Source organism: Pelecanus crispus, chromosome Z, assembly GCF_030463565.1.
Source record: "Pelecanus crispus isolate bPelCri1 chromosome Z, bPelCri1.pri, whole genome shotgun sequence".
NCBI classification, from domain to species: Eukaryota; Metazoa; Chordata; class Aves; order Pelecaniformes; family Pelecanidae; genus Pelecanus; species Pelecanus crispus.
The window spans coordinates 6,965,367-6,980,284 of record NC_134676.1 but is presented as its reverse complement, the minus strand read 5'-3'; the positions used below and the strand labels follow the sequence as shown (position 1 = coordinate 6,980,284).

Sequence of the window (14,918 nt, the reverse complement as noted above, 5' to 3'; positions counted from 1 at the left end):
AAATTAGCCAGTGCTGTAAATTTAAGTAGTAATGACTAAAATCTGGAGTCAATTATACAGCCAGTTTTGCATAAGGAAGAGGTAGACCATCACTCTTCAGATGCAGCTAATGTATTCAGCATTGTCACCTCATAACAAAAAAAGCTTTTGATTTTTCTACAGGAAAGCCAGATGGTTTCTGTCTGTCCTTCATAGCAAATTTGACCTTTAAATTAGAAAACATCAGGGACCAGTGATTCATTGACGCACAAAGAACTCAGCAGGCATTAAAGGACAGTGTCCTAATTGACTGAGCTGTGTTTCAGATGCCCATTGATTAAAGAAGGTGCCGCAAAGATGCTGCAACTGTTTCATTTACAGGCGAGGTCATTGTGAACATAGATGGCACAAATACCTGGCTTCCAGCAAGGAGGAGGTAACTGCTGTTTGTGAAAGTAGCCCCATTCAGTTTTGATAGCGCCTTTGGGTATACGCAGGAAAAGGCTAAATTCAAACCATTCGGCAGAGCAGAGAATTTTCTTTTTACGGAGTGTAACACTGAGAACACCCTCGGTGTTTCCAAGTTTGTGCAAACATTGACTAGGGCTCATCCCCCTTGATAAGAAAAAGAATAGTATAAATGTTTGGAAACTAGCAAGAGGAGAGAGCAGACATGTTTTGTTCCTTTTAAATTAAAAATACCAAAGGAAAATGATTCTTGTTGCACAGGTAGAAAAGCTGAAGCAGAGATACAATGTGACTTGAGGTACTGAAAAAACTCTTTCTGAGCTGGCTTATTTTTTTCCTAAGACTGAGCTGATTTTTCCAGTTTCTTCATCTGGTTTGTAGGAAAACTCCCTGTGCTCTTTCCCTCTCCTCTGCCCTCCCCAGGAGTTAGTCAATGGATAATTGAAAGCTGAGTTCAAAAGTTACTGAAAGGGAAGGGACTTCTAATTCGGTGCTTGAAATGCCTTTTTCGGCAGTGGGTATCTGTCCCTTTTCACCTAACTGAAAATGCAAGTATTTGTTAAAAGGTGGAGCTAGGAAATGTTTCTGAGATTTATTGATGCCAAGAGGAAATTTACTTTTATAGGAGAAATAAACTCTTGTTTTCCTTGGTCAGAGTCTGTTTTTTTCAGTATTTGTATTTGCTTGCTCCTCTGGGGAGGTTTATTCTTTATAAAAAGTGTCACATTGACATGGAGCTTAATTTGCCTAGGCAGACGTTCATCTTTCTGTCCATTTGGGTAATGACACTGCAGCTGCACACCCAGCTTTTCTGTTTCTAGGCTGTTGATTTTGCATGTATATTGATTCATTTCAAAATAATTAAAAAAAAAGTAATAAACATCACAACATGAACAAAGTGTATGTTCCTGTGCTCCTGTCACGTTATATCATGCAGTCTATTTGATTAGAAGTTTTTGGCCCATATGATGAAATTCTGAGCTGGAACAGTATCATCTTTGTGTACGGCAGCAGCTGAAACCCTTATTTTCATGGAAGTTCTATTTAGAGTTGTTCACCAAGATCTTTACTGGCTTCTATTTAAAAAAAAAAAAAAAAAAAAAAAATCAGAGAAGCCTACACATGCTTGTTTAGAAACTGCAGTTTGTTCAAATCAAAGCCTTGAAAACAAAAGCTATTGTTGGAATAGACTTTCAAATAAAATTGTTCATGCAAATAGAGCATCTGAATAGTTTGTACAGTGAGTTGTTTGGACTGCAGACAACAGGGAAAGCGAGAAAGTCTTTTGCTGAAAAAGATGAAATGTGAATAAGGGTTAAGCCAAGAATTTAATGCCAATTTCTGCTACCTGAATATTGAATGCTGACTGTTGGTAATAATTATAAGGCAAAATAGTAAAAATAATAATGAAAACCCCACTAAATAGTGTTGTTTTCTTTTTTTTTTTGTAGTAGCCAGGGTGCTTACATCCAGTGCATATTATGACCCAATGAAAAAGGACACCGAAGTTTCTCTTAAATTTAAGTAGCTGACTTTGCAATGAGCAGTCCCATATCGGAGTGATAAAATTACATCGCTAGTAGTCATAGAAAACACAAACAATGCTGCTTAATGTTGCTGGAAGAATGAATACTAGAGCAGCCAGCAGTCTTCAGCATGGCTGACTTGCAATTAGTCTGAAAAGTAAATAGGATTGGGAAAGGGATCTCGTATGTACATGTGGTACGTTATCTCAAAACTTATTACTACCTTCTGCAGTAAGTATGAGAAACACAGCTACAAATGTTCATGAAGTATGGATTTAGATACTGTCCTGAAGTTTGCAAAAGCTTCCTAAGAATTTCTAAAAAGTCTATCTTAACCTTGAGCCTTAAGTACCTAATCCATTTTAGGTAATGTTTCAGCAGTGAGAAGATGCTTGGTAGTACAAAAGGAAAGTTCCTGAGTTTAATACAAGGATAACTATGGCCTATACTGTACAGTAAGTCAGACTTGAGGACAAAAAAAAAATCCATACAGATCCACTCTTTGGTGAGAGGGAAAGGGCAATCTTGTGGTTAAGGAGCAAAAAGCGTAAGTGCAATGAAGTGCACTTACCTGCACTAGCACTATTCCCAGCTGGGTTTGTGTATGATCTCTCAATCCTAAGCCTGTCACGCTTCCAAGAATACAAAATACCAAAAAGGAGAAGGGTAAACCTGGAGATTCATTCGACTGAGTGAAGATGCAGGCCTGTCATTATCTCAGACCTTTAACTGCAATTTTTAATATGATGGTTAGGGTTTTCTTGAGTATTTAAATCTCCTCTTTATTGCCATCCTGTTCTTTATACTGTATGCAGCTCTGTGGGCCTGAGTGGAAGTTTTCTATGAAATCAGCTTCATACAGTCTGCATACCATTTTGAAAATGATAGTCTTTTTAGTTCTCCTTGAAGATACTTCAAGCAAAAATGAAGTGCGAGTTTACCAGCAATTAATACTGCCCATTCTTCTTCTAGATGTTACGCTCTTTCCCTCTCGGTTAACTTTACAGCTTCCCTTTTTCTAGTGAGGTGTCACATCAGATGTAAATACCCATAAAGTTTACAGGTTTTGAAATTTCGTATATTTAAAACAGGTTTTTTGGTGTTTGGGTGAGGTTGGGTTGTTTTTTCTTTTGGTGGGAAATATCAGTGTTCTCCATGAAATAGTTTAATTTCTACTGCAGTCTTATCTCATGATGTTCTGCTTACCCTTAACAACATTTGTGGTGTGGGACTTCCTTAGCCCAGCGTTTAAGATGTGGGACTCTACTTACTGTTTGCTCTGATCAGGCAGTGTCATCATAGGATCCTAGGGTTTTGTACAAAAGATGGATGAAGTCACCACTTGATTTTTGGTTTGAAGTGCTTTGTTTGGTTTTGGCAGGGAGAGGAAGTTAATTCTAATTTTGACCAGGGTCTCACAAGGTGTTTGTGTTTTGGGTTTTTTGGGGGGTTTGGTGATTTTGTTTGGGGTTTTTTTTTTTTTAGCAAAAAATGTAGTCAAAACTAATGTTTTGTTATTTCAGCCCCCACCCTCCCATATCTTAGCACCTTAATCCTTATGTTTAAACTATTCTATAAAGCATAATAATGTATCTGCAAACTGTGACCTGATTATAAATAAAATGTGTAAATGTAGCTTTAGACGATATTAAAAATAGTGCTGTGTAAGTTCATCTCTGCATTAAAAAAGGAAGATCTTTTAGTTAATGCTTTAATCTGCACTGTCTCCACATGGTGGAAAAATTCATTGCATGGGGCAGCAGTAGTCGGATGTGTGAAGACCTTTGATATCTATCAGTTACAGGAAAACAAACAAAAAAACACCACCGAAAGCCCACTATATCTGTTACTGTATTGGTTTTGCACACTGCTGGAAGGTGAGGGAGCTACTAACTATCCAGTTCCTCCTCTTGCATGCTTTTCTCTTGAGTTCATTTCAACTGTAGGTGGTAAACCTGCAATTTTAGATGGGATAATCGTGGTGCAAAGTAGTATTTCATGATGGTTTTACTGTAAAAACCTTTTTTTTTTTTCCCTTTTTTTGCTAAGTTCCCATCCTTTGTGTGATTCTGCAGCAAGTGACAATCAGCTTTTTTTCTATTCTCATCATCAGTTCAGCTCCAAGTAATTTATACTAAAATGTTTTTCCCCTCACTCCCACTCCCCATATTTTCTTCGGAACTGTCCCTTGTGGTTTATCTTTATGGCCTCTTCCCCTTTTGATTTTTATTTTTCTTTGAAAACTAAGCTCTATCATAACTGATAGTAGCTTTCTTACAGGACACTTGAAATTGAACTGATGTATAATAAAATTTCTAGTCATGCAGATTCATATAACTATGCATTCCTGTTCTTTTATGCTTTATTACTAAACTGTCCTCTGTGCAGGGGGATAGGAAGTGGACAACTTGAAACCTTAAAGTTCAATGTCAGTATCTTCATGGACTCTCTAGTTCTTTATCCAACCTTTTCATCCTTAAACAGTCAAATTTTGCTGTCGAGACCTGATGATTAAAATCAGTGCGTGTATATGATGCGAGGTTTAAAACTTTCCTTGGTGGAAACAAAGCAGAAGTTTCACCAGATTCATCAAGTTTATTTCTTTTCTCTTTGACAAATACTAATGACTAAACTAACAAGATGCACTCAAATGCCAAAGTGAGAACTCTTGATACGTAGTTCAGGTGGGATGTTTTTGATGCCTTCATGGTGTCCATTCTTTTTAAGTGTGTAGAATGAGTGCGTTCATCAGAATGACACCCAGGCTCCCCAAAATTCACTTTTTTTTTTTAAACACCATGCAGAAATGGCTTTCTAATTGCACCTCCTCTGTGGGAAAGCATTGGCTTTCCGAATACATGGTTTAGTTAGGAACTCAGAGATTTTAAATAAGAATTATTACTGGTTTTGTTACAAGAACCGTAAGTCAATGTATATTAATCTTGTTGCTGCTGTTGCGGCTCAAGAAGTAATTTGTCATTTTGTTGTGTTTCTTCTCAGCTAGGCTGCAGCAGTTGGTTTTAATTCCAGTGCTGAAAAACTTTCATGCAAAGATCTAGTACGCAGCAGCATTTGATCCTGCTGTTAACTGCAAACTGATTTTAAGGCCTATCTGTGGATAAATTTCTTTCCACAGATATCAGTGTGCCAGTCTGTTCCTGGGGAAGGTGGGACGTGGGTTTAAATAGTCATTAATTCTATAGAACGAAGCTGCATCTTAACATCACTAACTGCAAGACTTTCTGAGAAGTTCTATGAACGAATTAGAAGATCAGTGAAGTGCTTGATTACTAGAGTTGTGTAAAAGAGTGTTACAGCGATACTTTTTTTTTTTGAAACCACAGTTAGCAATTTTGCTGAATTCTCATTACATCACATTTTCTATGAGCGTGAAAATAGATCTAATAGAAGTCTGTGCTCTAATTTGGGGAGGTATTTAAGCTTGTGCATAATTGCAAGCATGTGAATAGTCCATTAAATTCAGTTGGATTCTACTGTGTGCTTCATTGGCTGTCAAACTTCTAATACTTCTGTGGGAGATAATAAACTACCTTCTCATCATGTTTGTTATGAAAATGAAAGCTCTATAATATTAGCCTGAAATATCTTCTAACTCTCTCCCTGGTACTTGCTTCCTTGAGAGTTTGAACTTTTTTGACTTAATCTATTCTTTCGTATTGATCAAACTTCTTTTTGAGGGTAAGTTGAGGAAAAACGCAATTTATGCTTATAAAATTCATATCATATGATACAAATCATCACTTCAAACATACCAGCAACCCAGTTATAACAGTATTTTGAGTGAAGCAGTGTTATCTTTCCATCCTTGGCAGGCTAACTTGCGCTTTTTATTGTAGCGCTGAAGGGCGCTATTCTGGAATATGTTGCGTTTGTAAAGGATGCAGAATAATACTAAACTGAAATCTTGGAGTACTCTGCTATCTTAAAGAGGGTGGCTGCATATGCAGTATCCTTGATGCATAGAAAGAACACAAAATGGGAAGAGGAGATAGTATCATCTCACAAACACAACCTTGTTAAGAACATTGACAAAAGTGCGAGCCACGTTATTTCAACAATGCTTAAAAAAAGTGAATGTGTGGAAAATGTTCAGGAAAGACATAATTCTGTCTTACAGTCAGTCTCCTTAGTCGTATTCAGGAGAAGGTTAAGAAGCAACTTAACTTTGCCTACATGAGAGAGATTTCTGATGGACACCTCTTTAACGTAAAAAGTTTTAATGAGCTCAACTGTTTGAGATGGAAATTGGACAAATTCAGATTGGAAATAAGTCACAGTTGTTAAATATGGCAGTTAATCTTTGAATCAATTTACCTAGGATGTGAAGCATTCTGTCTCAGTATAAAGACTCCGTAAAAAGAGATTCTCACAGGTAAACCAGAAGTTGCATATTTGATGCAAACATTGTTTGATACAATTTTACCTAGCTCATTATGCAAGAGACTGAAGTAGATGAATATGATGGTCTCCACAAGAGCTCGCATTGTCTGAAATTTATCTTTATGAGAATAAAACGTGTGATTAGATGGCAGCAATTAATTTCCTGTAGGCAATGTGAATTTGCTGGACAAGTTTCATATTGTGATTAGCACTACTTTGCAAGGTGACTAGTAGTTTTAAACTTTGGGAACAGGATTGATTGGAGAATGCTGGGATCTTAGACTCCTTAATTCTGAGAGATCATGGGCTCGCTAGGAGGTCTTAAACAGCACAAATGGTTTTCCAAATTGAGCACCCAAACTTAGCATTGTTATCCAAAAAATGTGGTTTGTTTTTTTTTTTAGAAAGAATCTGAAAACTTGCCATTCCCATATGCAGACCTTGCTGCACAGCCAGGACTCCAGAAAATTTAGAAAATGATGTTTTGATATCTGTAGCACTTCCTCAAATCCACGCATCAGATTATTTGAACTCATCCAAAGTGTTTATTCATGCTTCTGCCTCTCATAAACATGAGGGATAAGGCATGTCTGCAAAATTTACTTGGCTCCTCTAAAGCAAAATCTTTCTTCTCCACTCCCTCTGCCTCCCCAAAAGATCTGTTTAAGCTCTTGCCAGTTTATGTACAGAGGTTTTTTGAGCATTACCAAAGGAATGTCTGTGGTAATGGTGCTTGTGAGATACTGCCATCTGGAGCAGTCCTGAACAATTGCCATGGAATTAGTTGGAATTCACAGAAAGGCATCCACTGCAACTTTGTAAATATTCATGGGTCAAGGCTTTGCCAAGGCTGAAATAAGAAAGTATAGATGTTGTTGCTGTATTCTTTATAATTATAGTCCTTTTGGCTTTTAATTCATATAAAAATTGCAAGTACTAAGTGAAATGTGTTATTGGTACAATAGTTAAAATATGTCGCTGTCAAAAGAAATAACAATGTAAGGGGTAGTAGTGTGTCCAACCAATGGTACGTGGATGGTGGATGTAATCAAAGCTAGTGAAATTCTCACCTGCCATATAAAGGTCAGTTTTGACAGGGTTGATTTGCTTGCCCCTTCCTCTGACTCTGTATTCTTGACTTAATTGCCTTACAGTTTCTGAAAGACAATTCTATCTGAAAGTAAGCCTAGAATAAGGAAGTATTTAGGTACTTTCAAAAATGGTGAGGATCATCCAGGTTCTTCCAACTTTGTGTTTAACATGCAAAGTTGTGTGTTTTTTCTCAAGTGGCATTTCATTCTTGTTTAATTAATGTTGACTACTTTCTCTTTTTCTCATAGTATTTTAGTTCTGTTTCAACTCTTATGTCGAGGTACTTCTCTTGACTTTCTGGCCTTGAGCTTTGAAGGGGGGATCAGGTGTAGGGGGCTAGCTTATTTACTCATTTTTATGAAATGGTTAAAAATAGGCATTTTACGTAACGTTGTAAATTTCCCATTATCTGCTGTATCTTAGAAGTAAAAGAGAGATTCTCCACTAAACTTCCATAACTGAAACCATTATGTCTGCTACTGTATAGTTCAGATAGCACAGTGTATGTTTTCACTGTTGAATTAATTTTTGTCATCTCCGCCCCTATTCCAGGTGCAGGACAAGTTTCGTTTGGACCTGTCTGATGAAGAAGCTGTCCATTATATGCAGAGTCTAATTGATGAAAGCGTCCATGCCCTTTTTGCAGCTGTGGTGGAGCAGATACACAAGTTTGCACAGGTGAGATATCTTCTTAGTTGGTGATCTCTGTGAAAGCTGAGTAAGGTGAGAGGTTGTGAGTGGTAAGTTCAAGACTTAACTTCATTGTTTATGATGTTTAAGTTCATTTTCCAACAAGTTAAAAATGTGTTCTTGCTGCCAGAACTGGAGAGCAAGCTCTTAGTGGTCCTAGAAAATTCTTTAAAGCACCTTTGCAAACATGCCTAAGTGGGATGTAACTGGTTGTATTACTAAGGGCAAGAACTGCAAACTGGAAAGCTGGAGTTTTGGGGGAAGGATCCAGAACTTCCTTAGCTTTCATTCCCAAAATAAATGAGTGAGGATAAACTAACTTTCCTTCCTACCTTTGCTAGACTTCCCAAACTGTGCATTCCACCTAGTTACTTTGATCATTGACAGACATAGCAGCTTCCACAGCAGGGCACACAGAAGGGGCCAGGAACTCTGCTCATAACAGCACCCACATCCTCTGCAGTGTTGACAGTGTACCACAGAACATGGTCCCCAGCAGCTACGTGAGTAGCTATCCCCTACGTCAGAGTCCTCAACACAGGTGGAGTTCCCGAGGGAGAATGCAGTTATTCAAATTTGGGGCTCTGGGGGGTGACTGAAACCTCTTGCTGCAGCAGTGGGAATTGGGCTCCTTGCTTCCAGGAGGTGTGCAGAGGTGGCGTGTCTACATCACCAAGTAAAGGAGCTATGGGAGGAGGTCAGCAAACTGCACAGTATCAGGGCTGACAAGAAAAAGATTGACCAGATCTTCCTCAAGACCTTGGGAGATAGAAGAGCCTGAACCTCCAGCTGCATTGAAGGAGGAGCAAGATACGTTGTGCTCATCAAGTTAGGAAATAGAGACTCCCAGGATGGTGATGGTTGGAACCTTGAGACTTCTGTATTTAGTGGCTTCTGCTCTACCTGCAGATCTGCACCTGCAGAACAGATTCAAGGTGGCTGGGAGTAGTCAGCATGGATTTACAAAAGGGAAGTCATGCCTGACCAGCCTGATAGCTGCCTAAGATAAAATCGCTAGCTCAGTGGACTGGGTGAGAGCTGTAGGTATTCTTTACCTTGACTTTCACAAGGATTTGACACTATCTTCCATAATATCTTCATAAACAAAGCAGAGCAATGTAGACTAGAGAAACAGACACTGTGGATTGGACACGGTGTGCTGGGGTTAGAAGGTTGTGATTGGTGGCACAGACTCCATCTGGAGGTGTGGTGTACTCGAAGGGTTGATACTGAGGCCAAAATTGTTAAACATCTTCATTAATGGCCTGGATGATGGGGTGAAGTACACCCTCAGCAAGTTTGCAGACAGTGCAAAATTGGAAGGCATAGTTGATACACCAGAAGCGTGTGCTGCCGTTCACAGGGACCTTGACAGGCTGGACAAATGACCACACAGGAACCTCATGAAGTTCACCAGAGGGAAGTGCCAAGTACCGCACCTGGTGCGGACTAACCCCATGCACAAGCACAGGCAAGGGGGGCGGGTGATGAGGGGCGGAAGCAGCTTTTCAGAGAAAGCCCTGGAGGTTCTGGTGGACAGGTTGCACATGATGCAGCAATATGATCTTGTGGTGAAGAAGGACCACCAGCTTCGTTGACCACATTAGGTAGAGTGTTGCTGGCAGGTGGCAGGAGGTGATCCTTCCCCTCTACCCAGTGCTATGTGAGATGCATTTAGAGACCTGTGCCCCTTTTGGGCTCCCCAGTACAGGAGAGACATGGACATGCTGGAGTGAATCCAGCAAAGGGCCATGGAGATGATCAAGCGCTTGGAGCATCTGTCACACGAGAAGAGGCTGAAAGCCAGGACTGTTCAGCCTGGAGAAGAGAAGGCTCAGGGGGATCTTAGCAATGTGTATAAATACCTGATGGAAAGGAGCAAAGAAGATGGAGTCAGACTCTTTTCAGTGGTGCCCGGTGACAGGACAAGAGACATTGGGCACAAAGCAAAAGACAGGAATCTTCATCTCAACAAAAAAACCTTTTTTTTTTTTTATTTATTTATTTTATCTTTTTTATTGTGAGAGTAATCAAACGCTGGGACAGGTTTCCCAGAGAGGTGGCGGAGTCTCCATGTGTGGAGATACTTAGAACATTGTGCTGTTGGATTTTGAGCAACCTGTTGTGTTTGAGCCTGGTTGAGCAGGGGGGGTTGGACTAAATGAACTCCAGAGGTCCCATCCACCCTCATGCATTATCTGATTCTTGCTAAACGTGTGGGGTGGCAATAGATTATTTTCTCCGCTATTTTTATTATTAAAATTTACCCTTGCTCTAGTATGGAGAATGAAATGTTTAACCACGTGTACGTGTGCTGTCTTACTAGAAGCCACAGTGAGATGATAAAATGTTTAATTCTCATGTTGAATAAAACTGTATTCACAAAAGCATTTCTTCTTTGAATTTACAATGTTTTTCCCTTAAAGCCATCTGACATTTAATTTGTATTTATCAGGGATTTAAGATATTACACTGTTTGCCTTAAATATTAGACTCGTGACAAGAAATGGAACTGAGAGGAAAAATTAAACCAATTTGAAAAGTCAGTCATTATCCCATTTTTTTTTATGCTTTCTTCAAAAGACTTATCAAATTCTGCTAGAAACTGAGGAGAACTATTTTTATGGCTATCCATTTAGCTAAAGGTCTTCCAACTAATCTGTTGTTTCCTGCAAACTCAATTTTTATTTTGAAGAATTGCACTATAGTGCAGGCTAAGAAGCAAAAATGTCATTCCATCTGCATATATATTTAATAAAGGTGATCTCTTGCGTGATGTGAAAAAAAAGGAGTGTAATTATATGAAAATGTTGCAAAGTTTGTTGTCATTCATTATGGATTCATTTGATCATAGGATGGAGGATGGTAATTTCATAAGACCAAGTGAAAAATGCCTAGCATCTACCTTGGGGTTCAGAAAAAAAATTAAGCCATTACAAAGATTCAAGATTAAAATTTTAAGTGCCTCCCAATATGTGTGTAAACCTTTCTTTTAATCACATACTGACAGTCACTTTTTTTTTTAAGACATGTCTCTCTACTTCATTGGTTTTAGGTGACTGCCAGACTCTCCCAGATAATTGTTATTGCATTTGTGAAGCTGTATTAGTAAGTCAGAGTTTACAGGTTTGATTTAGGTGACCTTTTCTTTTTCCATTCAGACTGTTCTTGCTTGACCTTTCTTCAGCACTTACTGCTTTTAAAATCACAGGACAGATTTGTTCAGAATATTTAAAAGTACCCAAGAATTTGAACCCCAGGCTTCTAGCTCTTGTGATCTAAGCAACAGGCTGATACATACAGCAGCAGGCACCGATTTCATCTTGTGTTCATATTTTGGGAGTTAAAAAGCAAGCCCACGTTGTGTATTGCACTTTGGGTACCAAGTAAGCAGATCTGCCAGCCACTAGTGGAAGCCCAGCCTAGTTGTCTCATTGGAGTTCTTTACCTCTCCAGCTAGCTGATGCTGGGTTCCAGCCTGAAGACTTTTGGGCTGTTTTTCCTGAGGCCCTGAACTCTCCTCATGTGCTGCTGCAGAGTTTGCTGCCTATGCATTTTTAGCTTTCCTTTCTACTTTTGGGATCGGGTGTCTAAAATGAAAACAATAATAGAATCATAGAATCGTTTCATAGAATCGTTTAGGTTGGAAAAGACCTTTAAGATCATCAAGTCCAACCATTAACCTAACACCAGCAAGTCCACCACTAAACCATGTCCCTAAGCACCACATCTACACATCTTTTAAATACCTCCAGGGATGGGGACTCAACAACTTCCATGGGCAGCCTGTTCCAGTGCTTGACAACACTTTCTGTGAAGAAATTTTTCTAACATCCAATCTAAACCACCCCTGGCACAACTTGAGCCCATTTCCTCTTGTCCTATCACTTGGGAGAAGAGACCAACACCCACATCACTACACCCTCCTTTCAGGTAGTTGTAGAGAGCGATAAGGTCTCCCCTCAGCCTCCTCTTCTCCAGGTTAAACAACCCCAGTTCCCTCAGCCGCTCCTCATGTGCTGCTTTGTAAGTGCTTAAGGTATCTCTTGGCTCCATGTCATGTAGGATTCTTCTGCTAGTTTTGGAGTTGAGATTATTGCCTTCGCTCATGTTCTGTGAATAATTACACTTGCAGGCTTCCCCCTGCAAGAATACTGGCTGCTTATAAGTGTGAGGAGGATAAGTGTGAGGAGGATACAGAAAGAATAGTCACAAATTAATCAGCAGTTGACAAGGCTTAAGAACCTGACCTCTATATGCTGTTATAAAAAACTTACAAAAAAATCATCAAAATAAAATGTAATTAATGTCTATTCTCTTTATATTACAAGTGAGACACTTTTTAGTGATATTTAGTACTTCATTAGTCAAAATCATTATCTTTCCTCTTTGTCTGAGGCAGTCTTAAGAATTTGCTCTTCACAGAGTCTGTAAATCGTTGAACAAATGAACAATTAATGCATCATTGAATTTGCTGTAAAGGGGTCATCTTACACAATGGGCAATTGAAGCTTTCAATTTGTTCATGTATAATGCTGCATTGAATTTCCAATGGCCTTGCTCCTAATAGTATGGTAAGTTGTCAAAAAAAAAAAAACCCAACCCAAAACCCACGAAAACACCACACAGGTATTATGACACAAGCTTAAACAGCAGATTTTGGCCTAATGCCACACAATTTTTCCTTTGAAATGCCCTTCAGCGTATTTTCTTGTTTATCGATAGATATTTATTCTCTTACTGCCTCCAAAATAGGCCTACGAGGAATCTGTGCTGTCTACTGCAGCAGTTAAGAGCTTTTTAATAAGGTTGGTTATTATAGTAACTGTTGCCTATCAGCATTCTACATGTCACTCGGTAGTAAGTAAAGCTCTTGGATAAAGCAATCTAGATATTTTGGCATCAGGTTGATACTGTTCTTTTGTAACAATATTGTAAACTGAGTTCAGTTCAGAGCTGTGTTATGAAGCCTTTAGTTTAGTTTCTAATGCATTTCTAATCTATTATCTTATCAGCTATTTTACAGACCTTTTTATGTAGTATTTGTCTCCTTAATGGTTATCAAAAAACTGTTGTTTGAAAAGTAAATAAATTTAACATTTAGAATAATTTAATGGTAGTGTACAATAGTGCTCAAGAGGAGAAAAAGTGCATGCTAATTTTAGTTGATACTAATGAAGGCTAGATAGCCATTTGTCCCTACAGAGTCGTTTTCATTTTAGCAGCATTATTTGTTTGTGCAGAGGAAGGAAACAATCTCCCATTGAAGTGACTTAATTTTGCATTTTATTTCCCTTGTAAATTTACCAGTCAAATCAGTTGCATTCAGGGCTCATGTTAAGCAGTGATTAGAAAAGTGAAAGCTTGGGGGATGAAGGGTGTCCCACCTAAAATGTAGCTGTACAATTTGGGGTTGCTCTAATGGTTGGCTGCTCTGTTTAGGAACAAACTCAAATTAAGCTGTAAGTGTTAAGTGACTTCAGGATGTCTCCAAGGTGTGGTCCCAGTGCTGCTGCATCCGAGAATGCAGCTGTAGTTCCTTTCCCTCAGGACAAGGCTTCTGTTTCCCTCCTGTTGGATACCAAAATAAAATAGGGAACATATACCAGCAGGATTGTGTAGATTGGATGAAACTGTTTGTCAAGGGGCAGGTAGAGTTGGTTTCCATGCTGTTTGTTCTCCTGAAGGGTTGTGAAAATCACCTGTCTTCAGGCATTTCACCATGTTTTTAAAGGCAGAGTTCAATTTATGCATAACTTCTGTTCTTTGAGAGTAAATCAAGTTGAATAAATGCTGTGTTACATGTTTTTTTGTTTTCTTTTAGTACTGGAGAAAATAAGCCCTTTGCCTACCTGTGGTGGAAACAAGCAAATGCTCAAGAAAGAGACTTTCTCAAGCCCTTGTGGAATTCACCAAACAGTTTTGGAAGGCAAAAGCTGCAGGCTCAGTTGCATGGAGAATTGAGAGCTCAGGAGGTAGAGAAGCTTTTTGAGTCTCTGTTCTCTGAAGGTTTAAAACCCACCATTTTTTGAAGGAAAATGGTTGTTTATATTCTCCTTGGGGCTCAGATGCTGTGGCATTTCTTTCCAGTGAAAATATTTGAGCCTCAAAGGTTGAAGTAAGCAACTTCCTCTCAAGCCAAAGATAACTGGAAGAGGCTGGATTTGATGGTAAATTCTTGTACCTGTTAATATATTTTCTTATTTAAAAATAGAAATCATTACTGTACTGAACACAAGTATGTACAAAGTTGCAGCAGTGAGGCTACAGTTCCTCAGTGCAGAAAAAATATAAAACTGTGGCAATCTCCTCTCTTCCCTTCCCACCAACTTTGTACTTTGAGTAAGTTTTAAATGTAATTCGTATGAACCTGTATTTCCGACCTTGAGCAATGTTATTGTTTAGAAAGGACAATCATTTCTTACCTGCTTACAAAAATGTTTTTAAGTGCTGATAAGTTAGCCAGCTCTAGGCAGCCAATTAAATCATCACTAACAGGCTCAGCAACCAGAACGCACAGTGAGCGGTTCAGTATTTCACACTTTAACTCTGAATGTTTTCTGTACAGTGATTATATATTCTTGACTCTAATAAACTCTTTGTTGTTGCAGTCTTGAGTTGTTCTGTTTTGTCTTTTTAATCTTACCTGCTGAGACATGAAGTATTAGAGGATTATGTTCATAACTCTTGGCTTTTTGCAAGGATTTTCACTCCTCAGTTCGCTTGATGCAGGAATAAGGCCAGTCATAAAATGACTTTTGT

The 14,918-nt window shown here is 38.8% G+C and overlaps 1 protein-coding gene across 1 annotated transcript in view; it reads left to right on the top strand.

Moving 5' to 3' along the window:
* The window catches only part of PIK3C3 (phosphatidylinositol 3-kinase catalytic subunit type 3), an 81,667-nt gene extending 66,957 nt beyond the window's left edge, over window positions 1-14,710 (top strand). The window contains exons 24-25 of the mRNA XM_075726018.1: window positions 8,019-8,144; window positions 13,981-14,710. Of these exons, the coding sequence (XP_075582133.1) occupies window positions 8,019-8,144; window positions 13,981-13,995 (141 nt within the window). The 3' untranslated portion in view covers window positions 13,996-14,710. The remainder of the gene's footprint in view (window positions 1-8,018; window positions 8,145-13,980) is intronic.
* Window positions 14,711-14,918: the final 208 nt, after the last annotated feature.